Source organism: Eucalyptus grandis, chromosome 11 (genome assembly GCF_016545825.1).
Source record: "Eucalyptus grandis isolate ANBG69807.140 chromosome 11, ASM1654582v1, whole genome shotgun sequence".
NCBI classification, from domain to species: Eukaryota; Viridiplantae; Streptophyta; class Magnoliopsida; order Myrtales; family Myrtaceae; genus Eucalyptus; species Eucalyptus grandis.
Window position 1 is genome coordinate 10052287 of NC_052622.1, and position 27805 is coordinate 10080091.

Consider the following 27805-nt stretch of genomic DNA (forward strand, 5'->3'; position numbering starts at 1 on the left):
CTTGCTCCCCTAATTATGTCTTTGCTTGATTCAAATAATCCATATTGCTGAAAATGATGTGAGGCAAATAGAAGTCACCATATAACACAAATACATAGCTTTTATCTAGACATGGTTACTAATAGATCACATAATCTTAGATAATGATGTAATAGTAATATTATCTTTATACTATCTAGTGTACCGAGAGAGCGAGAGAGAGGGGGGAGGGAGAAAAAACCCATCTCTACAAGCAGATGGTATGAATTCTCGAGAAACCATTCTTCTAAAATTAATATTTAGACGGTTAGAACACACATCACATTGTTAGATACACTACGATGAGAAAATATGTGGTGATTAAATTATAGAAGGAAAGTAATGCATTGGTGATAGGCTCTTTTAGCAACAAAAGAAGAGAGGGGGAGAGGAAAGACCGAGCTAAGTGGAGTGGGGTGAGTGGGTGAGTTGGATGATTTACAAACCGGGTTAAAGCAAGCTAAACATGTGCAAATGGTTGTCCGTTTTTGGACGATAATTAGAAAGTGTGTCATAATGGTACTTGGATGACTTAAGTTGATGACTTGTGTAGTCATAAATATCATGTTGATGACCCATGTAGTCATAAATTTCACGTGATGACTCATGTGTCACTAATATTTCAGGATGAGTTATGATAATGAGGCATGATGTAATTAATGTTCCAATGTGAGTTATCCCGATGAGTCATGATGTAATTAATATTCTAGGATGAGTCATGGTTCTAGATGTCAAAGTATTTTATGAGGCATCGATATGCTTGTGTCACAAATGATGTGATCTTGTTTATCTTTTCTTTCCCTTATGTCTATAAAAGGCATGGTTTGTAATATGTTAATGCAAGACACCTTTATCAACAAAATATTGTGTTTGTGTGCTCAAATCATGTAAAACTAATTCTCTCTTCTTCTCTTCAAATTTCTAGGAATCTTAGAATAGTGAGATCAACCTTATCCTGATAGTCTGCACTCACTTTCATAAAGATCTTGTACATTAGAAACTAAGGCAAGAAAATCTTTTGTTCAGAATGAAAGTTCAGCCAAATGCTAAAAGTCAATCTCAACAACGTAAGACCTAAGAGGTTCTACAAGTGGACTAAATACCTGCATTTGCTAATTTCTTGCTCTAAACATAACCCCTTTTTATGGTGCTAATGAGAGAAAATAGAGATAATTGGTTATAGAGAGCTGCTAAGAATTAATTAGTAGTAACCGGCATTTCACTTGTTTCCATATTTATAAGTATTTGCATCTACGAATTCCAACATACAAAAGCCAAGTCCCAAAAGAGGTAATAGACTTTAAAAAAAAAAAAAAAACTAGGAAAAATTAAGTGCCTGAATTAATCATGTCAAGTAACAACTACAAGCATTAAGCTGAGCATAAAAAGATTTCAAGTCATGTAAAAAAAATGGTATAATATTCATAAAATTCTAAATGCAAATGAACTAGTCAAACAGGTAATATAATGATGAGAAAGGATACCATCCCACCGAGATTGATAATTAATAAACCAATTAAATACTAAAAATAGACTAATTTTAAAATTTATCTAACATATCAAACTAGAATGTATAATAAATTAAAATCGACAATCTTAGAAGTAAAATTTTGGAACTAAATGCAATTAATCAATCAAATAAACACGTTAGGGCATATGTTTTCACCATAATCACTCAATATGAATTTCAAATTATTACGCATACAAGAACGAAATCATTCATGTAATAACAGAATTTCCTAATTTATTTACTATCATATCTCTAAGTTAGTAAATTTACTTAGTTTGTCGATCCACCATATCTCTATATGAATTTAAATAAACATAAATATATTTAATTTTGTGAACATTCTTGGTTTATAATAAATCTTTTGGACCATATCATCAGGAAAGCCACACAAACATAATATACCATTGTCCACGTTTAATTCATTATTATATATTATAAGGAGCAATTGCATATTATCACTTATCAATCTTAAACATGCACATCAAATCATTCAAATGGTGGTCGGTCACTTAAAAGTATTAAACATAATAATATATAATTCATATGAATGAAATCACTTACAAAATGTAAAAAGTATGAAATTTTTATCATCATGGTCAAGTTATATCTTAGCCTTAATAAAAGAAAATTAGAACATAACAAAAAAAGAAACTAGGGCAAATTAAACCCAACATTTTGAATCAATGAAAAAGAATTATGTCTCCACTTTTTGTCTTTTCTTCAAATACTTAAAAAACTCCCACGACCATGAAAAACAATTTAAGAATAAAAATTAATTGTCCCCTCAAGTTCTCAATATTATTAGATTAATAGGATAACATCCAAGGCTAACTCATACATACAATTAGGGAATAAATCATAGAATTCATAATTTGACATCCACCCTAAGTAGCGTCTTCCTTTCATTCTTTTTGAATTTTTTCCTTATTTTCTCCAACTATCATTATGCTACATAGACAAGGAAAATTTGAATAAATAAAAGGAAATCAAAATATTTCAAGAGAATCATCAAAGATCAATGAAATATTTCACTCTCTTTGCCAAACTCCATTTTAAGTGACCTTATAGTCAAGAGAAAGATTTTTCAAAATAATCCATAACTTAACTGACTCAAAATTGTCAAAAAAATTGAAAAAAAATTGACCCGAAAATATATTGGTTGCTATTATTCATCATGCACATTAAACTTGGAAAATGTGCTTTGCCCACAACCGCAAAGATTTAAGTACATATTTTGGCAGCACTTTACAATTTGGAGAACATGACCTAAAAGACAAATGACGCAACAATACATTATTCATGCTCTCAACAAATCTATTCCACCAAACATTGAAAAATAAAGAGTATATTCACAAATCTCATTCATAAAAAATTATATCCATTACACTGGGATTCCATTAAATTATCTTCAATAATATCCCAAAAATCCATCTATAATAGAAAAACAAAATCACCAACTATTAATGTAAATATCTTCAATGAGATATAGCAATTAATCTTATTTATTCACACACACACATGACAATTATTCTATCATCACTTTTATCTTTTATTCAAAATACTTGAAAACTCCTAGAATAATGAAAAAATATCTTTTAAAAAAAAAAACCTACTTGTCCTCCCTAGCTCTCAACATTATCATATTTCTAGTATAAGGTAACTGCTTATTTTTTACATAAAATTAAGTAATAAATCACATAATTCTTAATTGGCATCTACATTCCAATGCTTTTGCATAAAATTAAGAAATAAATCATAGAATTCATAATTTGAGTATTCCAACACTTCTATGAGTGACATCTTCCTTTCCGTCTTTTTGTCATTTTTCATTATTTTCTCAATGTCTCGTTATATTGCATAAACAAGAAAATTTTGAGTAAATGAAAGTAAATCCAATTATTTCTCACAAATATTACTTAATTTGTTGCATAAAATAGGTAAAGTAATTATATTTTTGTAGAGTTTTCAAAGACTAAATGAAAGGTTTCACTCTTTCTGTCAAACTTTGTTTTAAGCGAACTTATAGTCAAATGAAAGATCTTTCAAAGTACTAGAAGATCTATAACTTGGCCAACCCAAAATTGAGCCGCAAATCAAGGAAATTTGACTAAAAAATTTGTTGGTTGCTATTGTTCACACATTCTAAACTTGAAAATGTGCTTTGACCACAACCGCCATGATTGATAGCACTTCACAATTTGGAGTAGGGGTGAACATGGTCCGGGTTGGGCCAGTTCACCCCCTAACCCTAGGACCAACTTGCACAGTACCGGTCCTCAATTTTTGGGATCGAGGACCAATCCAATTGAGCTTGGGACCGAGGACTAGACCGACCTAATGGGTTCGGTCCGATTCCAAAGTCAACCCGGGACCAACCGATAGTTTTTTATTTAATTTTTTGTACTCCGTAAAAAAACGATTACCCAATGGGTTCGATCCAATTTTCAGGTCAATCCAAGACCAACCAATAATTTTTTATTTCATTTTTTATACTCTTTGAAAGGGCAACCGAGAACTGTACCGACCCAATGGATTTAATGATGAGCGATGTCCGCTAAGAAAGGCAAGCGGTGAGGATCAAGTGGGATGAGCGTCAAACAGAATGAATATCAAATGTCGAGCGGAGAGCAACAAGCCAAGCGAGCATCGAGCAACGAGCGGCACGAATGACCCAAAGCGAGCAAGGCGAGTGTCAAGTGGCGAGCGAAGAAGTTGTTTCTTTCGATTTTGGCAAATTGAATATTAAGATGACAAATAAGATAGAAGAGAACAAATACTAGAGGAGGATGCCATAAGGAGTTATTTATGCCTTTTTGGATGCCGATAGGACTCCTCACAAAAACATTTTCCTCTTTCGTAAATTATGACTATCGATACTGTAAAAGACATTAAAAATCTAAGTTATTAAATAATAATGTAAAATTACTTGAACTCCTCACTAAAGAGTTATTAACTGTTGTTGACACTATTTATTTCAAGATTTTCTTTATATAAAAAAATTATAAATAACATATTAGATATATATCGTCAGGGTTGGTCCGGGTTGGACCGACCCAAAACTCTTAGGACTGAGAACCGACTCGCACAATGCTAGTCCAGAAATTCTAGGATCAAAGACCGATCTAGTCTTCTTGGGAACCGGACCAGGACCGACAAGGTTGGGTCGATCCAGGGTCAGTCCAAGGTTGACCTTAAACCAATGCTCACCCCTAATTTGGAGGACATGTACCTAAAAGACAAATGAGACAGCAATGCATTATTCATACTCTCAACAGATCTATTATACCAAATCTTGAAAAATAAAGAGATTACTCACATATCTGGCTCATACTGACCAAAAAAAAAAAAAAAAACATATCTGGCTCATCAAGAATTATATTGATGGTGTTGGGATTCCATTTAGTTATCTTCAATAATATCCCAAAAATACTTGGGGTTTCAAATTTGTTCTAAATTATTAAAAAAAAATAATGCAAATGTGAGCTATTAGCATGAATTGAAAAGTACCTGGGTTTCAAGGTACTAATAAGGACTATTACCAACTTGCATGATTCCTACAACCAAAGCCATATTACTTTAGGGCACAAACCTTAAACGTGCACAGATTATATCCTCACAAATTAGGATTTAAAGCTCAAACTTTTACAACACTCACTTCAATCCTATGTATAGTCCTAGTAGGTAGACTTGGAGGATAGTAAGTTCACCATATTGCTCGCCGTCACCTTGGTCCTCCCTCTTGTCATCAATTAGGGTTGGGCTCGGGCACACAAGAGTAGCACGGCATGTTGGACCGTCATACTTCGCATTTGATTAGTTGGAAGGAAAACTTAATTACAATTAATTGAAATCAATACTATAATAGTGTCACGAGTAAGTTATTTTTCACAAAATCTCCTAGTTACGACTTGGATGGCTTGCCTTGGATGAGTTGGAAGACGAGGTTTGATACCGGAAGCCAAAATTCCTTGAGAAAAAACTAACGAAAGAATTGGATGAAAATGTTAGGAAGGAACGGGGAATGGATGGTCAGAGAAAACATTATCAACCGGGCTAAACCAGATTGTTGCCCCCCAAATCACCTAACATGGGAAAGACCAAAACGGGCCCTTAGTGGGCCTACACCCGGCCCACGGCCCACGACGACCGCCCGCGATTCCAAAATTCAAGCCGTTGCCTTCCCCGTCCCCTGGCGTGGACTGGTAGTTCTGTGCTCGACAAGCCAAGCGCACGCTCCTCTACGCCGAGCCCACAGTCTGCCTCCCACGTCCACCCAATCATCCGACGCCACGCGGTCCGCTCCCGACCCCTCCCTATTCCCAGCCGTGCGATGAATCCAGCCAGTCCCGATCGACGCTGGCCGTGCTAGAGCGTACCCAACACCCGCGCCGAACGTCGTTCTCTAGCGCCCCCTTCACTCTCCTTTGCTTCGGCTGCGTAAATGCTGGTTTCCTCGGTGCTTCCTTCATTCTGTTCCCCTTCCGCGTTTTTTGGGTTCTTCCTCGCCTGCTGACTTCCGTCGATCCTCAGGTTTGCTCCCGAATCCTCCTCGCTTCGTCCGCTCGGTGTTCGCGTTCGATCGTCTTGGGATTACGGCCTCGATCCGATGCTCGGGCGAGCATCGACCGATCGACCGATCGTCCGATCGTCTCGCGTCGTGTGTTTTTGACTTCGAATTTCGTAGTTCGCGACGACGAATAGGGCCTCCGCGACGCGATTTCGGTAGGTCGGGGGGAAGAAGTAGAGCGTCCGATTCGCGATTCGGCGGCTCGGAGGTCGACGGATTGCTGCTCCGTTCGATTCCTCGCGAAAAAAAAAAAAAAAAAAAGCTGTTGTTCCTCGTAGGACTGCGGACGATGTCGTTTATGGTGTCTGCTTCTTTTGATGTTCGGTTTTTGTTAAATGTGGTTGGTTTCGAGTGCGATTGATGCCGAAACCTCGGGGTGAGAGTGTTTGACCGCTGTTTGCCGAGTCAAATTTTCGTTTTTTTTTTTTTTTTGCACGGTTAGCTTCGTCTGTTTCTGCGGCTTTAGTTAGATCATGTGCTTTTCTTTTAGGGCGAGAATCGTGTTTCCATTGATTTTTCTTTAGTGGAAGAAGATGCTAGAAGCTCGGATTATCGAGGTTTTTTGGTCCTTCTTAAATTTTGTCATGTCAATTTAAATTGCGTACCTGAAAAGAATTGGGAAAGTTTGCATCTCCTAAGTCCTCTTTCACTGTGGAAGGGAAGTTAACAGCAATAGCATTGATTGCTTTACAGAGTGATTCAGATTTTGGAGTATTCTTGTTTCCCTCTGTTGTATTTCATTCTGTAGGGGAATTGTGCCATTTTTTCCATTTGTGTGTCAATGTAGGAAGACCTTATTAATGCCTGTTTTTAAATTATTCTGATGGTGAGTTAGCCTTTATACAGTGGCAAAATGACAATCAAATCCAGAGCAGCGGTGGCTGCGGTCTTCCTTTTCATGCTTTTGTCACCTATGCTCATCTCCTCCTCTAGTGATGGAATGGTCAGAATTGGACTGAAAAAGAGAAAGTTGGATCACGTGAACCGTGTTGCTGAACAAGGTAATTCAAAGGAAGGGGGGACGCTGAGGGGTCCTCTAAGAAAGTACTATCTCCATAACAATCTTGGAGATTCTGAGGATATTGACATTGTCTCACTGAAAAACTATATGGATGCTCAATATTTTGGTGAGATTGGAATTGGAACTCCTTCCCAGAAGTTCACTGTGATTTTTGACACGGGGAGTTCGAATCTTTGGGTACCCTCATCAAAGTGTTACCTTTCGGTCAGTCTTTGTAGTATTCTGTCTCAAATTGGTACCATCTAAATTTGGTTCAACTGATGAAATTTTTTGCGACATTGACTAAAGATTTCGCCTTCTGGTTCAGGTTGCTTGCTATTTTCACTCAAAGTTCAAGTCCAGTGATTCAAGTACCTACAAAAAGAACGGTATGGAAAGTTGCTCCTGTTCTAACTAACAGTGTTGTAACAACATTTTTTGTCATCTCTTCCTCCTGCAATTCTTTATCTTGCCATGCAGCTGCACTATTTTTATTGTATTTGAAATTTTAAATAACCAATCTCTGGATTGGACATTACTGACTGTGGTGGAAACCTGGGCACTACTTGCATTCAAAGACCGTATACTGATTAGAAGTTCTGATTAGATTTTTTTATCTTGTTTTGATACTGAGTGAAGTTTAAGATTTGAAAACTTCCTAAAGAAATTATCTAACGTCGCACTTGACAATATAAAGCAAGGATCATAAACAATTCTACGGTCATATCACTCTCCTCTTTGACTGTGGAGATTAACCATGTCTTTATTCTTTCTTCTTCTTTGGATTCAGGGAAGTCTGCTGAAATCCATTATGGCACTGGAGCCATTTCAGGCTTTTTTAGCCAAGACCATGTCAAAGTTGGTGATCTTGTTGTTAAGGGTCAGGTATGAACACTTATGATTTATGCAATTGTTGGTCCACAAGACAACAGACTTACCTGGGCAGTTGCATTGGCTTTCAGGAATTTATTGAAGCTACCAGGGAGCCAAGCATCACATTCTTGGCTGCAAAGTTTGATGGTATACTTGGACTTGGGTTTAAAGAGATCTCAGTGGGTGATGCTACTCCTGTGTGGTAAGTCAGTGCATGCCCACAACTAACTGTTAGATGCCTTTCAGCACCTTCAGGAGTGTATATACAAACCAATGTCTTATCATTTGAAATTATTCCTTTCCTTTGTACCTTTATTGAATCTCTAAATTAGAGGATATGTGCAGGTATAATATGGTCAATCAAGGGCTTATCAAGGAGCCAGTATTTTCATTTTGGTTAAACCGCAACACTGAAGGGGAAGAAGGAGGTGAAATTGTGTTTGGTGGGGCTGATTCTAGTCACTATAAGGGAGAGCATACATATGTTCCTGTGACTCAGAAAGGCTACTGGCAGGTTGGCTACCAAGACCTAATAGGTTTTTTGTCCATACTTCGGGCATTGCATTTAAGTGTCTGTTTAATTGGTTCTTTTTTCAATTGACAGTTTAAGATGGCCGATGTCCTCATTGGGAATGAAACTACTGGTAAGTGTTTATGCATATTGTTATTATGAATTTCTGGATCAATTATCATTCTTTTCCTCCTCCTTATGGCATTAAGTGATTACAAACTCTCTTTTTAGGATTTTGTGCTAGTGGTTGTTCGGCCATTGCAGATTCTGGGACCTCCTTGTTGGCAGGCCCTACTGTAAGTTTCATAAGCAGTGAGAAATTGCCATTGTTCATTCTATTGACAAATCCTTTGACACGCTGAACAGTGTACATGTGCCTGAGTGGCAGATTCACTATATTTGACTGTTCTCATATTCTGCATTATTCGAATTTATATTTGTGAATAAACTTGATTAGTTTAGTGTTTGAAAGGGATGAAATAGGTAGTCATTTGTTATTTCTTGTTTTATTGGTTTCACTTTTTAACTTTTATATCTGAGGGAAAAACTTGTTTAGTTCTAAATGTGAGAGGAATACAATTAGGAACTCATCTTTCATTTCTGTATTCACTAGCTTCTTTATGAGATAATTATGCAGAAATTCTCCAAGAGCTGTGAATGATACATGGCTTAAATTAACTTTTGTTGATTGAACATGATACTGGCAAATGGGTTTCATCATCTGTTCTATTGCCGTAAAATCTCCTTGGACCATGCTAATCCGTTGTGGAAAGTGAACTACTAAGGTGATGATAAGGCAGGGCACATTTAGATATTCTCATTCAGTGGGCAATGGTTATTATAATCAATAGTTTTTTTATATATATAATATCTGATTACTTGGTGCTGCGCTGGATCTGGTTGACAGTTCTTCATTTCAGGGTTGTCTTTTGTCTTGTCACCTTAAATGCTTCCACTTGGAACCATCATATAAGTCAGACTCACCCATAAGCTCAACCATCAGGAGCAAATCAACCTTAATGTTGCCTTTAAATTTGAGGATAACAATTAGTGACGTTATCTTTGAACATGGTGTGGTTCCACAGGAGTAATTAATGCATCTTATGGCCTTTCTTTCCTTGTTGCTTTGTGTTCCTGCTTTTTCAATAACAAAAAGTCTTGTAAGTGACAATGTGATGTATATTTGAGACTTTCAGACTGTCATAACCCAAATTAACCATGCAATTGGAGCTTCTGGAGTGGTCAGCCAGGAGTGCAAGACAATTGTTGGGCAATACGGAAAGACTATATTAGAAATGCTTATGACAGAGGTACTTGTATAATCAAATTTTAGGTTATATTTGGACATGTTAATGTTTGTATTGAGTTTAGACTTGTTTTTCTTCGCTTGTTGCTCTTTATTTCTCCTTGCTTTTGCCATCTATGCAGGCAAAACCGCAAAAAATATGTTCTCAGATTGGTTTCTGTACCTTTGATGGGACCCATGGGGTCAGGTTAGTCAAAATCTGCATTGGCACAAAGCTAATAGGTACCATGTTAATGTCATTTTATCAACTGGTTGTTAACTAAGCTTTTTCAAACAGGATGGGTATTGAGAGTGTGGTGGATGAGACCAAGGGCAAGTCAAGTGGTGGTTTACATGATGCGATGTGTAGTGCATGTGAGATGGCAGTTGTATGGATGCAAAATCAGCTCACACGAAATCAGACAGAAGATCAAATTCTGAATTATGTTAATGAGGTAAATTAATAATTTTGTTCATCTCTGTTGGGTTTTATCCTTGCTCCAACTTATCCTGTTGTTGGAATTTCAGCTTTGCGATCGAATTCCTAGTCCAATGGGTGAATCTGCGGTTGATTGTAACAGTCTTTCTTCCATGCCAAGAGTTTCATTCACCATTGGTGGTAAAGTGTTTGACCTTGCCCCAGAGCAGGTATGGTTTTCTACCTAGTTTTGAAGCCTCAACTCCGTATTCAGCAAATAACCATGTTTTGATGAGGACATGAAAGTTTTATAGTCAGAGCTATATCTTCTTACTGAATTTATTGATTAATTTGTTGCATCTTGTTAACATCTTATCCCTCACCACTTGAATACCCAGGAGCTTTAAACGCATGTAGTATCCCTTTACCTAATGGCTTAACTGTTTTGTTGGATTTTACAATGTGGTATCCAAAAACAAACTAAGTGGTTTTGGAAGATGGGCATCTTCTTGTTAAGATGTGTATTAACTCTTACCCTCGTGGTAGTTACTCAGTTCCTACTTTTGGGCTAACATGGGAAGTCGAGAGGGAAAGGTTGGCTAAAATTGGGGACTGTTTATCAGTGTGGGTTCACCAAAGTACAAGCACTCTATATTATCTGCAGCTTGATTTGAATGCTAGAATATGTATCAACTATTGATGTCAAACTTTGGCACGGTTCCTCCTGGATATTGAATGATACAATCTTTTCTCTTAATATGACTTTGTAGCCTTGGTGGAGTACAGGAAGGCTTTCTAGGTTGGAGTGGCTTATACTTTTGCATTATATGGTCTATTATGTGATGTGATGTTGTGGTCTTTTGCTTCTGGCTTAACCATGATGACCCCTGTTCTTTCCTGTCAAACTTTAATCAACTGTTTCCTCACTGATTGCTAATAATTTGTGGATTTCATGGTTCAGTATGTTCTTAAAGTTGGGGAGGGAGGTGCTTCTCAGTGCATCAGTGGATTTACTGCTTTGGATGTGGCTCCACCCCGTGGACCTCTGTGGTAATTTTTTATATCTCGCACATTAGTTTCCTCTATCAATTTATTTCCTGTAGGTTATTGGAAGCTAGACATTTCCTATTCACTTTCTGAAACTGCCTCCACTTTGATTAGACTGTCTGCTTGTGATTAGTTCCCTGAAAATGGGCGACCTCTTGCTTTGTAAATGCAGGATCTTGGGAGATATTTTCATGGGCAAGTACCACACGGTGTTTGACTACGGAAACCAGCGAGTGGGATTTGCTGAAGCAGCTTAGCTTCTGCAGTTGTTACCTTACTGTTGTGATGCGATGGTGCCTCTATCCATAGACGCTCATCTGGACTTTGTAATGTAAATATCGTGGTGCAATATGTTTCTAAATTTAAACTAGACAGCGTGATCCTCTGACATTTGTCATCTGATTATCCTGTAAAACATAAGGAGCGTGAGATAATATTGAAGTTCACGTACTGTATACGAAGTCAAGCCAATGTCCGTCCAGTAACCAAATGAAGAATGCTACTACCACGTGATCTAGAATACCCGGAACTGGAACATACAGAGTCGAATCAAATTCACCGTGCGCGTCACATTCTTCTCGAGTATGAGCAAAGATAAAGATCCTTAATTTGTGCACTGAAAAAGGGTAAAAAAGAAAAAGAAAAGAAGGAAAAGGATCATTGGCGCTTTGAACATTTAAAGGGTGTGGACAGATCTCGAATCCTTTTTGCAAGAATCAAGCATGAGGGGAGACCAAAACGAGCGTCTGAGCACCCTAGTTCTATCGCCCTTCCTTAGGTAACCTTTTCGCTAGGCTTTGAGAGTGGAACGGCGGCATCATGTACCAAACATAATGTGCCTAGGGTTGGAATGTACTCCTAAGATGCGGAACCTGCAATCCGTGAGCCGCTGTATTCGATGGTCAATATCCATTGATGCATATGCACTCTAATCTCCTCTCTAATTATTCTTCAGAAAGAAGGTAAGAAAATCAGCCCCGAAGCACTTTACGAGTCTTGAAGAGAAAGATACTGACGTGCGCCGATCATGTTGAAGTCAATAACTAGGGACAAAGAAAAGGGAAAGAGAACCCCTTTTTAATTTGAAATGGGCCAATGAGCGGACGCATTACCAACATAGACTAGGCTGCGATCACTAAGAAATCGCCCTCAAAACAATGCAGTGGAATGTCAAAAGGCACACATTCAAAAGGTCTAGTCATTATAATGCCGGCTTAACAACCTTAATCATGGAAAAGCATTCTCTTCGCGATGAAAGGCACCGCTAGTCAAGGGTTCTTTATCGTAGGCGATTATGGGACCATCCTGAGTTGATGGTATAATCTCGAGGGGAGATGGGGTGGATACGATGATTTTGATGTCTGATAGTTTTTCAGTTTGTAAAGTTTGGTTCTTGCCCTCTTGAATGCGATTCAATTTCACTATGAAACCCATATTGAGTAGGATCAGTTTTTGGATCGTTCGGTCAATTCTAAAATACCTAATAAAATCCAATCTACGTTCTGCTTGGTAATATTATCTCAAATAGTGGGCAAATTATGGATCGGACGATCAAATACTCTTTGCTTTTCGGTTTAATATCATTTTTTCAACTTCAATGTTTGTAGAAGATGGTTTTCTTAATGTAACAATGTTAAGTGGAAAGTCACCCAGAAATTTCACGCCGTTCTCTCTTCCGGGTCTATAGTCGTTCTTTCCCTCGTTGCTTCATTTCTTAGCAAAAGAAACCCTGAACACATAATTCAAGATACGCCTTGAAAACTACTAGCAGAGAGAAGCGCTGTATAAGAGAATAGAATAATAGGAAAATCAGTTTCTAGCAATTGAAAATACGATTATACGTATGCGAATGAGGACCCCGCGATGAACTTTTGACGCTTAGCGGAACAAGATCAGCGAGACGATTTTGCACATATATATCAACAACCCATCTTCATCAAATACCGACCCCTCTGCCAGCATGTTAGCTCGAGATCACATTCCCCACGCCATGGAGTTAGGAAGCTTCGGGTACCGACTTCAACTTGCTTAGGGCAAGATCTATGGCCTGAACACATCAATCCTTTGCAATCATGAGATATTTTCGCAAGAAACCAAACCATGAGATATTTTCAGAAGAAAACAATCCATAAACCGAATGCCTTAATTTGTCAAATATCATAAGATCAAAGGCCAATGATCATGGATCCATAGAAAGATGTGATGACAAGGAATGACTTAAGATAGTGGTGATACTCAATGGCACGCAAGATTCTGAATATGAATTATGGGGGATGGAAAAGCGAGGGACTAATTTCCAAGGGTCACCTAACTCAAGCATTTAAAGTACAACTTCTTCATTCAATTAGAGATGAAAAGCATATTCATTGGTGATGCCATTGGAGCCAAGGCAAATGAATGGTTGAGCCACCGATTTTGTTTTATTTTTCTTTTCAATTTTTGGGCGGAGATTAGTAAATGAGTGCGTTAATCTCCAAGCATACAATTATATGGTTGAGCCACCGAATTGGTCCTTCTAGAGAGAGGAGCGCACCTAATTTCCACTCGTACCAGACTCTCAAAACGTGGTCGTTCCCGAGCCCACGCAAAATCATTTAAAAAAACGTGATTCTACTAGCGTCAGACACGTCCACACGTGCTAGTTCATCCTGGATGGTCCGCCCCGCTTGGGGGACCTGGACCCTGTTTCCTTTTCTTTCTCGCCGTCCTTCTCATTAATACGCAATGGCATCATTTTTTGAGAGAGAGAGAGAGAGAGAGAGAGAGAGATAGAGAAGGCATCGAAGCAAAAAGATGAGGTCACACGTGACTCGCGTTGGCTATAAGCTAAAATGGGCTTTTCCTAATCATTGGTTATCGTAGAAATCACGCTTCAAATCACTATTTCTTGTCTAATCAAGCGATGTTCCTGTCTGACCAACTATCCTTAACTAAAATTGATTGACGTTCGACGGATAGGGTAATCGAAATCAGGGTTGGACAATTAACCCCCATCGGGCTATGTGGAGGAGTGTAAAAGGGGTCTAAAGTTCAAAGCTATCATGGGATATCATTTGTTTTCTTTTTCATCTTTCATTCGTGTCAAATAACCAAGAAGGATTAGGGTTTAGAAGTGTCTCGGTTGATTTGCTGCGAAAAGGGAAGAATTCAAATAATTGAAAATAAAGAATTACTAGGAAAGCCATAACTGTGCACAGTAAGTCGTGCTAATTTCACTCTGAATAATCGGCTAATTATGATCATGATCATGAATTATAAAGTGTTGAGAATCATGTAATTAATTCGCAATCCATGTGCACATCATGTCTTCACAACTTCTTATCTATAATTGATCCAGACCGAGATCTATATGACATAGATGATTTCATACATGGAAGTTCAAGGGAGAAGTAAAACATATTTCATTTCAAGAGTATTCTTCAAGACAACTAATGATGTATACCTAGCAAGGCACGTGCGAATAAAATATTTTCGTCCATTGTGTGTACAGAACGAAAAAGAGGGTTAACATAATTAGGTGAGATACGATAGATTTAGGTCTCTTTCTCTTCCTAATGTTTTGAAAAAATAATCAAGGGGATTGAGACTTGCTCGGGACAACATAAGAAAAATACTACGAAACCCTCGTGTAGGTGATGTATCGCTAGCATATGGGCTTAACGATCATGTGATAATTTCTTAGCAGTTAGGCTCTCGTGTACCGGCTGCTTGCTTCAAGCATAGAATATGAAGGGCGAATAAGTGGGTTTTTCGCTTGTGAGGACCGCTCGCTTTTGGAGTTAGCAAGAAAGGCGCTTTTCTTTATTATAGGGTGTCTTAGGGTTCTGATTCCGACCCACTTTAGCTTGTCCTTGAGACCAAGGCACAGGCTCTAGGGTTTGATTCTTGCAAGCTGGTGCCCGCCGGAGAATGGTTTTCGACCATGAGGCAGACAATATAATAAGGACCGAAGGAATTGAGTGTGGCTTGGCGTAGCGAGTCATGTAGTGCACCGGGTCATGTTAGAATTTGGATAACGTCTGCTTTACCCTCGGAATCCCACGAATTGGGGGTTCTCAAGCAAGAACGAAACGTGACATGGAAGAGATGGGAGGAGTAGCCACACATGCCATGGCTTGACGAAAATGCCTCTTGCTTGGGCATGATATCATGGACTTTCCGATATGGTAGACTCAAGTGTGAATCAGAAAAACTAATTCCGGGATATTACTTAATTGTTTTACTAATCTATTTAATCATGCGATCAGTAAAACATCAGAGGCGGGGATATCAGGAAGGGGGACCAATCTCAAATTTTATGTGAGCTTATCAAGAATTATCCTGAATTTTTGGAAAAATTATCCAAAAAGTTTTAAATCTATTGCATTTTTGTTAATTTAGTCATCAATCTTTTAATTTTGTCAATTAAATCATCAACATTTTCACGTTTTGCCAATTGAGTCCATCCAAATAATTTTGATTGAAAATGATTGAAATCTATGACAGTCCAGTTAACAGTAGTCATCCTACACTGACGTGGACAATTGTCAATGACCTCAAGGGTTAGTGAACCCCCTGCCGACCCCTAAGCAAGGGCTTCATAGCCCTCATTGGATCTGGTAAGGGCTCACAAGCCCTCACTTTGGCCAGCGAGGGGTGGCAAAGTGAGGGTATGGTGGCCCTTGTTGTAGCCCACGAGGGCTCGTGACGCCCTCATCGGTCTTAGCAAGGGGCTACAACCCTTTGCCTATTGCTGGCAAGGGCTTTGCGAACCTTGGTCAGTGGTCAAGGAGTTTGTTGGCTCTCAACTAGTGTCTATCGGTCCCGTTGGCCCTTTGACCCAAAAAAGGAAAAAAAAAATAATAAAGTATTTAGAAAATAATAATAAGAAATTCAAAAAGAAAAGAAAATTAAAAAATTAAAATATTCTTAAAATTATCTACATCAGTGCTGGCCATGTTATAATTGTGCCACATAGGACAATTAGCATTTACGTTGGCCATTTTCGGCTAATTAATCGAATAAACTCAATTCGCAAAATTTGAAAAGGTTTATAACTCAATTGATGAAATTAAAATGTTTAAAATTAAACTGGCAAAAATATAATATGTTTAGGATTTTTTGGATAATTTTTCCTTGAACTTTCGGTGACCAAGAGGCAGGAGGGGGGCGATGATCCCCGACAATGTCATGTCACTACCTTCTTATATCTTTCATATATAAAATGTATGGTTTAGTCTAAGAATCGAGAAATCACATATTTTGCAGAGTGGAGGACGCTTGCACTCGCAACTTGTACTTTCGAATAGGAAGCAATTCACATGATGAGCAGCGAGTTCACTTTATTAATGTAAATGTGATTAATCGATTACATTCTAACAAATAGTTGGCATGCAACGTGGACAGACCAAATTCCGTTATGTGACGTATCAACTTCGTTGGCACTGGGAAATTGCACCCTTTCAGCTTTCGCTTTGGAGAAAGTAACAACCAAAGATGATGGTAACTATTATGATAGCTTCACTTTAAGTTCACACTCGCCATCAGCCCATCGTAATAATTGCCTACAAGTGGTTGCACAAAATTTACACGCACACATTTTATATTATATCTTATCATATCATATCATATTATATTATATTATATTATATGATTTAACTTTCTAGAAGTAAGTTGGTGGCGAATGTTTGTGAATATATTGGTAATTTGGCTGATTTTGTCAGATCTCCAGTTTGGTGCCCATAACAAACTTGATGGCTGCCTCCGGCTGAACGAGTTTGGTTTAGGGTTTAGAAATTAGGTCAAACGAACTTACTCAATTTTACACGTGCTGGAGACAAATGGTTTTGTTTGACAACGTATGCATACGAGGGTAATTTAGGTCACGAAAATTCCTAACTGATTCACGCCCAAATTTGCTTCAATTGCAGAGTTGACAAACGGTAGGTGAAATTGGTTTCGAAAGGTTGGATCTTTTTCCCAACTAATCTGCTTGCGATGTGAAACTGGACACTCGTCTTCTCGATGGTTTACCGAAATGGAACTTAAGGGTTGATTCAAAACTTAGAGAACACCTGTACCACTAGGGCGGAGGAGGAACAGGGCCGAATGCTCAAGGTGAAATGAATTCGTCGACCCTACAACAAAGCCCCGGACACTTACCCCTGGAATTTGGTGGGGTTGAGGGGACGACGGCCTGTCCATTTGCACATGTTCTCATGTCGATGTAAATATGCTTCCAAACGGGTTTTTTTTTTTATTATATTATTGTTATCAACTAGTTCTACAATCCACACGGGATTTGGATAATGAATGGCGCTGGTAGAAGCAAGGCATATACGGATTGGAGCAATGGAGAATCTATGTGCTTCCAAACGCATTACGGTCCAAATGCAAAGTCCCAAAACATTTGTGCCTTAATGGCATTGACTTCTTCACAAGTCCCCACATTTCAAAACTACGTAGTTGCACTTCCAATCCTCCCCCAAAACACTCCAGTCTTGACAAGGTACGCGGTTGGCCAAGCTAGAACAACCCAAATTCAAACCCCTCTCTCTACTCCCAACGAAAGTATCCCATTTGACTCAACCAATTCCTCCTTTTCGGTGGTTCAACCCACTCCATAATCCCCTCCCCCTAACTCCATATCAAATTCAAAAATCAAACCCTAAAAATCCCAAAAACCCTCACTGTTGCCAAGAACGAGAAAAGTCCACTCGCAAAACAATCCACAGAATCCAAATTGGGTGGAGGATTATCCATCCAAGCTAACCCCCAAATCCAATCCCGAACCTCTCCCCTCCTTTCTCACTAACCATCTCTCCAACAGTCCCCCTAAAATATAACCTTAAAAAACCCTCTCGACGTTGCGTACGTGGGTCACCCCCGGTTGCACGCTCCCTCTCCCTAGCCACTACCGTCCAAGCTGGCAGCAGCCAGCCAAATCCCGCCACCTGGCCAACCCTCACGTCTAAGGGATTGTCAACCCTTCCCAAGCTCCACTGGACTGGCTGACCGGCCTTTGAAATTTCCCACCTTTTTCTCTTTCCCCTTTCCCTTTTCGACTCCCCCTATATAAAGTAAGCCCCCACGCTCGCCAAGCAACACACTCCATCGCACACCCAACGCACGTACCCAACCAGAGCCAAAAGCTCCCCCCTTTACGGCTCCCGCCGCGCCGATGGACTGGACCAGGGGCCGCGCCGTCGGCCGCGGGGCCTCCGCCACCGTGTCGGTCGCGACCTGCCGCCGCTCCGGCGACGTCTTCGCCGTGAAGTCGGCCGAGCTGGTTCGGTCCGAGTTGTTGCGGAGAGAGCAGCGGACCCTGTCCTCCCTGAGCTCACCGAGGATAGTCGGCTACAGGGGGTGCGAGATCACGAGCGAAGACAGCAGGATCATGTTCAACATCTTCCTGGACTATCTGCCGAGAGGAAGCCTCGCGGATCAGATCAGGAGCCACGGAGGCAAGCTGGACGAACCGGCGATTCGTGCCTACACGAGCCAAATTCTGGAGGGGCTGGACTACTTGCACTCCCGGGGCATCGCGCATTGCGACATCAAGAGCGCCAACGTCCTGATCGGCGACGACGGCGCCGCGAAGATCGCCGACTTCGGGTGCGCGAAGCGGGTCGGCCCGGCGGGGGCGGCTGCGACGGCGGCGGCGGGGATCGGGGGCACGCCGATGTTCATGGCGCCGGAGGCGGCGCGGGGAGAGGAGCAGGGGCTCGCCGGCGACGCGTGGGCGGTCGGGTGCACGGTCGTCGAGATGGCCACCGGGAAGTCCCCGTGGCAGGCCGGCGCGGCCGCGGGTGCAGACGACCCGGTGTCGGTGCTCTACAGGATCGCGTGTTCCGGGGAGTCACCGGCGATTCCGGGGTGCCTCTCCGCGGAAGCAAGGGATTTCGTGAGCAAGTGTCTAAGGAGAGACCCGAGGGAGAGGTGGACGGTGGGTCAACTTCTCGAGCACCCATTCCTCGAGAGCAACAAACTGGGCTCGAGCCAAGCCGAGCAGACCAACACGAAGTCGCCCACGAGCGTTCTGGATCAAGAATTCTGGGACGCCATGGACGAGGCAGAGTCGGAAGCCGCCACGACGGGAGGCGAACGAATCGAGTCGGCCCTCGACAGGATCAGGACGCTGTCGTTCCGGGAGGGACGACCCTGCCGGCCGTGCGACGAGGGCTGGATCACAGTCAGAGATGGTGGGTCGGACGCGGCTTCATCTTCTTCATCGTCATCTTCTTGGCGTTCTTCGTGGGTCGGCGACGAGATGGACGACGCGAGTGCCGTCGGTGGTGAGAGGTGGGTGGGCCTGCCGCAGGGTGGGAATTCATGTGAATGCGGAGAAAAGTGCGCTGTCATTCGGATTAGCCTCGATTTGCAGAGACACGAGTGTAGATTTCCCGAATTGATGTCGAGATTTTCGTGAAAATGACTGCTCTCTCTCTCTCTCTCTCTCATCGCATTTGCTTCTTTTTGGCGGTGAACTGAGCTTTGAGCTGGATCGATTCTTTTCCAATGGCGGACGTGAAAAGCGCTTTGTCCTCTCTCGCCAGTACCTAGTGTACTCTCAAGAACTGAAGGGTCATCTTCGACTTCGAGATCCCCTCCTCGTCTCTGTTTTTCAGTGGATCCCGCCGAAATGTACTTAATCGCGTGGACCGCAAAATGCAACTAAATCTTATACAAACCTTAAAGCTAAACGATCGACTCTTGTTGATACATACACTTGCCCTTACACTAAGTTCGGATTAGTGATCAAACGTCCTCAGTGCTCATCTCGGGTGGCAATTATAGCATGGTGAGACAAGTCGAGTCGCATGGCGCTTCGAAACTTGTTTTGACTATGCTAGTGATAGGTTATGTCCATGGGTAAAATTCTAGGTGGGCCATGTCCAACAACTCGCTATTTTAACTGGATCGCTCGCTCCCCTCCTCAAGCCCTCTCGGATTTGTTATGCTCTGAAGCTGTCTTTTTCGGGTTCTTCACTTTTGTCTCGATGAAATGAAAGAAACCCGACACCGACCGACCAAAATAGCATTCATTTCGTTAAGGAAATGTCCCTAAGTGCTCGTGAATCTTTTCATTCCAATGCCCTAAAACAGGAGAGGGACAATTGGCTGCCGACTGAATTATGCATCCTCCTTGGTCCGCTACGAGGTTAATTCTGCAATTCGGTCGGGTCTCAAAAACGTCGGCCAAGTTCTGTTGCTCCCTCCATAAGACATCAATAAATTATCAGCCTAGTAGTACTTGCTTAGGATGGCCTCCTATCCGCGTGCCAAATGCTAGCTGTAGGTTTGGTGGGAAGTTGAACAGCATGCGTCCAACCACATACCGACGCCCTTTAGCCTCCGAAATTAAAATCTTGGTCCGGAGTAATTGAATGGGTCGGTTCGGGCTCGTACTGCTCGGGTCCGAGTCAAACAGGGTCTCGGCCATTTATTTGAATTAATTTAATTGGGTTGGCATACGTACGCTCAGATGATCTACACTTGATCTTGATCGACCAACATGCTTCGAGGTACGAGCGATGCCAGGTTGGTTTGCTTCAACGGACCGTTCGCTCACATGCTGCTGCAATAATTTTTTTTTTTTTTCCCATAGAAGAAATGAAGGAAACTCGAAATGCCTGGCGTTTCGTATTGTTGCGTTATACTTAGAATTTTCTCCATGGAATATAAGGAGAATGGGGTTTGAGGACGGCACTGGTATTTCGGGCTGAACAAGAACATAGGAGCGATGCGGAGTAATCTCTAGGCAGTCCTTCACGACTAACAAGTCCAAAGGCTTGGCTAGTTGGCCCGGCCCAATTCGACATCAATGAACAATTCACAATGCTTTTCTTGTCAAAAGCAAGAAAAAGAAAGAAAGAAAGATAGAAAGCACTTGTGTACAATAGATTCTTCAGATTATATATTTGTCGGGCCAAGTTTATTTTTTCTTTGGCTGGACCGGAGAGGCAGACTTAATATGTTCAAAAATTCGATCCAAAATATCTCCAATATCTTATATCAATCGAGAGCTCCTCATGCTGACTCCAATCGATTGCATCTGAGTGATAAAACTCATGTTAAGACGATCGGACAAGATAGCTCGCATCGTTTTAGTTTGGAAGGCAGAATTTTCTTTTCCAAAGCAAGATTTTGTGTGAAAATTTCTCACACTATAGCGTCACTAGTAAATCGCTTATAAGATATGCCTACTAATAAGCCGTCAAATATACCGGCAAATAATTTAAGATCAACCCTAAGGCTTATGCCATAGTTTATGCATAACTAATATCGGAATTTCATCATTTAATCTAATTAATTACTTCAACAACAATAGTAAAAAGCAAAAAAGAAGAAGGGTTTTCCATTGGAACTAACATGGATCACGTTTCAATTAGCTTATGTACCCCAGGCCCAACATTGAATGTCCCAGCAGCCTTACAAAATGTCAAACTAGATTAATGGTCAATCAACATTCCGAGTCGTACGACGTCATCTAGAAAAAAAAAAAAAAAGTCAAGGCATCGTGCTGAAGATGTCGTCGTTCGGCGGCTTAGCTGATAAGAGCACGTTCGTGTTGGCGGCGGTGAGGACCATGAGCAAGAGAGAGACGAGGACGGAGAGCGTGGACAAGACGAGCATGAGCCCGTGGGCGAACCCGCCCTTCACCTCCCGCGCATACTCCACCGACGCCAAGGCCAGCGCCGTCAGCGGGAACGAGTACGCCCACCACGCGACGTCGTACTTCCTCATCGACTTCTTGAACAGCATCGGCCTCGTCATCTGCGCGATAAATTCACAAATTTTCCATTAATCGCACTGTGTCGATGAAAGTAATGTTGCGAACATTTTACCATGACACCTAACTAGCATTTGCTCCCGATTAAATTACGGTTTGCTAAGTTAAGGGAGGGACAAAAGGTAGAGAAGAGACTAGGGCGTCGAAATTAGTTGAAAGTAGGCGCGAAAAGGACCAAATATTTAATTAGATCGAGATTTGCCTAATCTAATTTCTAAAGGCTTTGGCCAATCACCATCGAGACTAATGAGGAGGCAAGTGAACTTTTCTTGGACCCCTTCACATTAGTGGAGTGACACCAGAGTGATTAGTCTTGGTAAAAAGCCAAATCAAATCTCCACATGTTGTGCATGTGCGTTAACAAGCATATTTGAGGATCCATTTATGCGAAAGAAAACTATTCTTTAGAAGTTATTTTTTGACATTCCAGTATTTGGATGATGAAAAAATGATCAATATATGAAAATCATTTTTCATGAACTAAAAACAACAAATTTGAATGGGAGAAAAAGACTTTCTCTGTTTTACAAAAAAGTATTTTCTCTAAAGTGCCAAATAGATAAAAATTAACCATTTTCCTTAAAAATAATTTTCATGAAAAATAACTTTCTTTATCATATTATATAGTTTTCAACAAAGCAAACGCACTCCTAGTCACATTATTACTACGTAGGATCGCTCTATTTTTATGCGTCGTCTAAAAAGATTTCCCTTTTTAGTATTTTGATGGATTCCTACCGTATATGTAAGCTTTACACGGACTACGTACGAGGGAAGACAACCTACTTAGAAAGTAATATGATTGGCCAAAATCCGCTGGAGGAAACCGACAAGAAGATCTAGTCAGCCTCATTGTAGTTAGAATTTTCAAGGTTTTCGGCATCACCATGAGAAGATGATGCGATCACATTGGTTCTGTTTCCTCGCAACTGGCGATAGATATTCATTCTATACTTATGACTGTCTGTAGACCTTAGCCAAAGGAAGTTGTTGAATTACCAGGGACGCGAAGAGGAAGAGTGACAGGAAGAAGAGCATCTTGGCCGAGTCGTCGAAGGTCCCGGAGATGGAATCCCAAGCGAGGCTCGCCATGCTCGGGGTTGCGATGAAGAGGAAGAAAACCGGCCGAAGGATCACCGGCAGGCCCTTGTTCCCTGCGAACCTTTGATAGAGCGTGACGAAGATCACCAGATAGTGCGTCATCCCTAGCGAGAACATGCATATCGCGCTCTCCCTCCACCCCATTTGGGCCGCCGCCCTCGCCCCCACCAGGTTCCCGATCACCGACAGCTGACACGTCGGGTTCGCCACGGTCGATAGGAACCTCTTACCCTTCGTGAACCATTGCCCGTATATCTTGATGTCAAGCGCCACCACCGGTGCCACCAGGATCCACCAAAGGACATGGTACGGTGAGGTTTTCTGGGCGATGAAGGGGCATGATTGAAGGAGGAGGAGCCACGAGATCCACGGCGCAAACAAGTAGTTCACGCCGACGTGGTGCAAGAACTCGGACTTCACCATCTCGAAGTGGAATAGGCACCTCAGGACGTATGCGAGGGACAGTAGCGCCAACGTGAACAAGGCCAACGACCACAGCAGCGTGAATGCTGTGGAGGGCATTACATGGAAGACACGGCGGATAAAACTGTGGGCATCGGCAGCCGGCTCGCCCAGGGTCCTCCACAGCAAGGCCTGGCTACACAACGACAGGCTTATCCTGAAGTAACCCGCGTGGATTTTGGAAAGGAACGGCTTTAGAGAGCGCTCGATTATCTTTAGAGGCAACAAACAATTCTGTTGCGGCGACATTTGATTTGTGATGATGGCCGCCTCAAGCATGAGCTCGATAACGTGGGATCCATCAACTGCAGACATGGAATTCGATTCGAAAGCCAAACAATTACGGTGATATTCAGCTGATCAGCCAAGTCATACACCCTGCTTCTTATCAGCATGTGCCGTGCCATCGCCCCCTTCATGTTTATATAGGGGGCGACACATCTTCTTGAGAAGAGAAAGATTAGGTACGTGCTTAAGAAAAAAGTTGATGAAGACAAAAGAGGCTCCTATCGGAATAAAGTCGAAATAAATGTTCCATTGTGAACGTGGGATTTAGAGAGGCGGCTGATCTATACGTAGTTGGGAGCCAATTTGGACTTAAAATTCTCCGTTTGCTGATGAAACCTGACCTTATTTTGGAACTTTTAAACCCCTTTACAGCTGGCTGGCGAGGATAAGAGACCAACACCCCCACCCCCTCCCCCCCAAAACAAACAAAAAAAAAAAAAAAATCATGCACGGTGCGGCTTCTTTGAACGCACTGAGCTAAACATTCTTTTTTATAGCTCGTCAGAGATTGGAATGATGTTACATAGAGCAAGGAAGAACTCCTGGAAAATGAAGTAGGTGCAGCAGACCGGTATAGCAACAAAGAAAACGAAAACCTAAGCTGTATCATTTGCATCGCGCGTGCTCCAACTTGAGCATGAAAAAGGGGTACTACCGTACTAGGAAAGCGGATGTAAGCCACGACCCCAAGTGGCTTACGGGTCTGTTCTTTATGGAACTCATCTCTGTCAGTGAAAAGGACTGACAACAGAAAATCCGGGCAAGTTCACTGTATTTCCTAGTATAGAACCTTAAGGTTGCGTCTTCGGAATTGGCCCTAGGTTTTTTTTTTTTTTTTGGGCAAAAGGTAAGATTATATTGGCCCTAGGTTTGTCTCCCCAAGAATGCAACTTGGATGTCACATCTATTTCTTTTTTTTTTTAAAAGTTGGCTTTCTTGATGTATTGGATTTGGAAAGACCGGGAGTAATGTGGCATCAATATTTTTTTCTATTAAGTAAATTCAATCGACATATCAGTAATTTTTAATAAATATCTATCTTAAAATAATTAGTTTCTAAACCATTCATTTTTACTTGTTTTTTTTATGTGCTATCAACGCTCCATGATGTGTACTTGCATTGAAATTAATAATCATTTGAATGTCTGTCATCACGAACATCCTATATTTAGCTTGTTCCTTTTAGAAGTCACAATCACTATATGCCACTTGAGTGTGTGTGACAATGAATGCCACTCTGGATGGTGCAACTAAACGTAACACAAACACATATGCATCAAATTAAATCATGGGTAAAATACCACAAAAAAATTCAAATTTATGTCCATTATAACACCAATATCCCAAACTTTTTTAAAATTCTAAACTTACCCACTATCACCTAAATACCTTCAACCTTATCCTCTATTTCAATTCCTTCCAAAATATATACCTAAAAAAAATGGGATACTTATATCACAAAAGACAAGTTTAAGATTTTTCGTGATACAAAAAAAAGTTCGGATATTTATGTCATGATGGCCATAATTTGAAATTTTTTGTAGTATTAACCTTAAATCTCATCAAAGTGTACTGACCTAAGAAAGAAAATCAAAATGAGGTTTCATTTCCATTTCCAAATCGAGATTCTCTAAAGTTTGATTACCATTATAGCAATTTATATTGAATAACCCATTCTACTGTGGCTCTCCTTGCCTGAGAGAGATAGACAACACGTTCCTCATGTCGATTTCTCTCTTTCTGCTATCTTGACCAGGTCACTAGTTCCTACACGATAGATATCCATGTCCGGAAGATTCTGATAATCCGAAAAAGATGCTAAATCATTGCTTGATCCTCAAAGCCTAATCCAGTCTCCCAAGATCTCCAAACTACATGTACATCTCCATTTTGTCCTCAACCGGAGCAAATCCGGAGCAAATCCTAGACTCCGATTCTGCTCCAATCGCGTTCGGGCAATGAAACGTAGTTGCGCATTAAAACCTCATTCGCAGAAGATAGTGGCAACCCCTATTTGCGCTTTTACACATATAACGAGGCGAAATAAGGAGAAAAGAAAAAGGGTTTGCTGCATGATCATTTTTAGGAAAAAGAGCAAAAAAGAAGAGTTAGAATATTCTCGTAGTTTACACTCGCGTGCTTTTTATGTACCTGATGTAGTCTTTCCACGTAATCAACTTCAGAACTGGATAATCATCCATTAAGTAATCTCATTGTGCAACGGCAATGCGCACTGCACTGCAGTATGAGATTAGTACACATCACGTAATGCTTAGTGATCGCATGTGATACTAAGTTCGATATTCTAGAAGTATAAAACCACGTGAATTTGTATTGTCATCTTAGAAGATAAAATAAATTAATGTGATGATGGGAAAAGTATTTCTGAAACCAACCCTTTCTTTTTTCGTAAAATCGGCTAAAGGGAAATTAAATTAGGATCTTCATGCTATGGCTAACGTGTAAAGTCTTTATCATCAGGAAAGTTGCCCTAAATGAACGTCATGCATGCGTGTAAATCTAAAAAAGTTCGATTCTGCCCCAAGAAGAAACCATAGAAATATATGGGATAAATCGAGACTTGGTATGTATAAGCAAAATGTTATGTTACTCATCCTGATGATTATAGTGAGAAAGATGATCGATCATGGGCCAAAATGGGATATTGCGACCCGCGAACTCGCCCGAGCATGCTCGCCAAATCCCAAATAGTGATGAACATGCGAAAAGTAGGAGTCCAGTTAAGTCCATCAGTAGCCGATATGGCTTTTGCAAAATGGTTGTTGGTTCGACAATTATAGGCCATCTCAATAGCTAAAATATCATCATGTTGATTATCATTTTCTTGTTTATTTCTAATCTTTAAGAAATACGCACCACGTTAGTAGCCACATCATCATCATCAAGGACTTGGTTGCAAATTGAAAATTTGGTCCAAAAAAAAAAAACAATTGAAAACCAACCCACACAAACTGCAGTATCTAGTAAGGGATAAAAGATGGGGTGCATAGAATAGAGGACCAATACGGACATCCCTGTTGATTTTTATAGGAAGTACTTTTTCTAGCAAGCCGTCTCTTGTCTCATGTTATAAAGTATATGCCGACTCCAAAGTTGCCGAACATGATGCACCCAGAAAGTCGCTTTTCTTGCTTGGATATGGCAGTTTCCCGCAACGGATTAATAAGCTTTGGCCTCGTCACGCTCACGCGGAAGAGTACCCGAAGGAAACGGTTTGAGTTAACTATAATTTGCAGAGATGAAACTTGAATACAGCCAATTTACAAGGTTTAGTAGTATGCCCACTTCTTGGGGAGAGATCGACAAAGAATTTCTACAATAATTGATGAGGAAGAGATTACAATTGCTTAATCACACTCACTCGTAAATGTTTCTCAGATTAAAGCCCAAACACCACAAGAGTAATCACACGAAAAGGGTTTTTTTTCACTTTTGAGCTCTATGCGTCGTTAGCAAGCTTTCACGTGATAAGCATGCTCCTTGTGTGCACCAAACCAAACTCGGTAATAGAGTATTTATATGCAAGAAACTATGATTTCTTCTCCAATGTCAATAGGGACTTAATCTTCCAAAAATATGAATCTTGTGGAAAATTTACCCTTTTATTTCATCACCCACAATCCCATTGGCAAGAGTCCTATTTGGACGTTTCTAATATGACCCGAGTTTCTTTGCGATTCAAGATTTCAAATCAGTCGAGATCCATTTTTGGCCATAATCAACAAGACTCATTCACGACCCAGTACTAGATGCAATCAAAAGATTTAAATTTATCTCAACCCATGATAAAATAATGAGGCACCAAGTTGAATCTCATGAGATGTAAGTACAAATTTGTGGAAGTATCCTTTACCCAATAACCAAATTTCAATTCATCATGTCCTTCCAAAAGGGTAGGCTCTTCTTTTCATCGTTCATACACTGTGGAGCTCA

The 27805-nt window shown here is 40.7% G+C and overlaps 3 protein-coding genes across 3 annotated transcripts; 2 read left to right on the top strand and 1 right to left on the bottom strand.

Annotated features, from left to right (window-relative positions):
- Positions 1-5903: 5903 nt before the first annotated feature.
- LOC104424752 (aspartic proteinase A1) lies at positions 5904-11695 on the top strand. Its single transcript, XM_010037252.3, has 14 exons — positions 5904-6058; positions 6942-7320; positions 7424-7484; positions 7886-7980; positions 8058-8170; positions 8314-8482; positions 8573-8612; positions 8711-8775; positions 9676-9789; positions 9908-9972; positions 10063-10219; positions 10293-10412; positions 11144-11232; positions 11402-11695. Exons 2-14 carry the CDS (start codon positions 6949-6951, stop codon positions 11484-11486), a joined length of 1545 nt encoding a protein of 514 aa, XP_010035554.2. The 5' UTR covers positions 5904-6058; positions 6942-6948; the 3' UTR covers positions 11487-11695.
- A 6458-nt stretch (positions 11696-18153) lies between these two features.
- LOC104424753 (mitogen-activated protein kinase kinase kinase 18) lies at positions 18154-19812 on the top strand. The gene has a single exon (XM_010037254.3). The coding sequence runs from the start codon at positions 18389-18391 to the stop codon at positions 19634-19636; it is 1248 nt and encodes a 415-aa protein (XP_010035556.2). The 5' UTR covers positions 18154-18388; the 3' UTR covers positions 19637-19812.
- A 1788-nt stretch (positions 19813-21600) lies between these two features.
- Positions 21601-23929, bottom strand: LOC104427152 (S-type anion channel SLAH1). The gene is made up of 2 exons (XM_010040295.3): positions 23000-23929; positions 21601-21984 (listed from the first exon to the last, which is right to left on the bottom strand). Exons 1-2 carry the CDS (start codon positions 23876-23878, stop codon positions 21718-21720), a joined length of 1146 nt encoding a protein of 381 aa, XP_010038597.2. The 5' UTR covers positions 23879-23929; the 3' UTR covers positions 21601-21717.
- Positions 23930-27805: the final 3876 nt, after the last annotated feature.

Bases quoted from the DNA above. Each gene is read 5' to 3' on its own strand.
- LOC104424752 (XM_010037252.3), top strand. From the start codon at position 6,949: ATGACAATCAAATCCAGAGCAGCGGTGGCTGCGGTCTTCCTTTTCATG. The intron at 8,776-9,675 runs GTAAGTTTCATA...TGAGACTTTCAG, and splicing joins CCTTGTTGGCAGGCCCTACT to ACTGTCATAACCCAAATTAA. The intron at 9,790-9,907 runs GTACTTGTATAA...CCATCTATGCAG, and splicing joins TAGAAATGCTTATGACAGAG to GCAAAACCGCAAAAAATATG.
- LOC104424753 (XM_010037254.3), top strand. From the start codon at position 18,389: ATGGACTGGACCAGGGGCCGCGCCGTCGGCCGCGGGGCCTCCGCCACC.
- LOC104427152 (XM_010040295.3), bottom strand. From the start codon at position 23,878: ATGTCTGCAGTTGATGGATCCCACGTTATCGAGCTCATGCTTGAGGCG. The intron at 21,985-22,999 runs GTAATTCAACAA...TTTATCGCGCAG, and splicing joins TCTTCCTCTTCGCGTCCCTG to ATGACGAGGCCGATGCTGTT.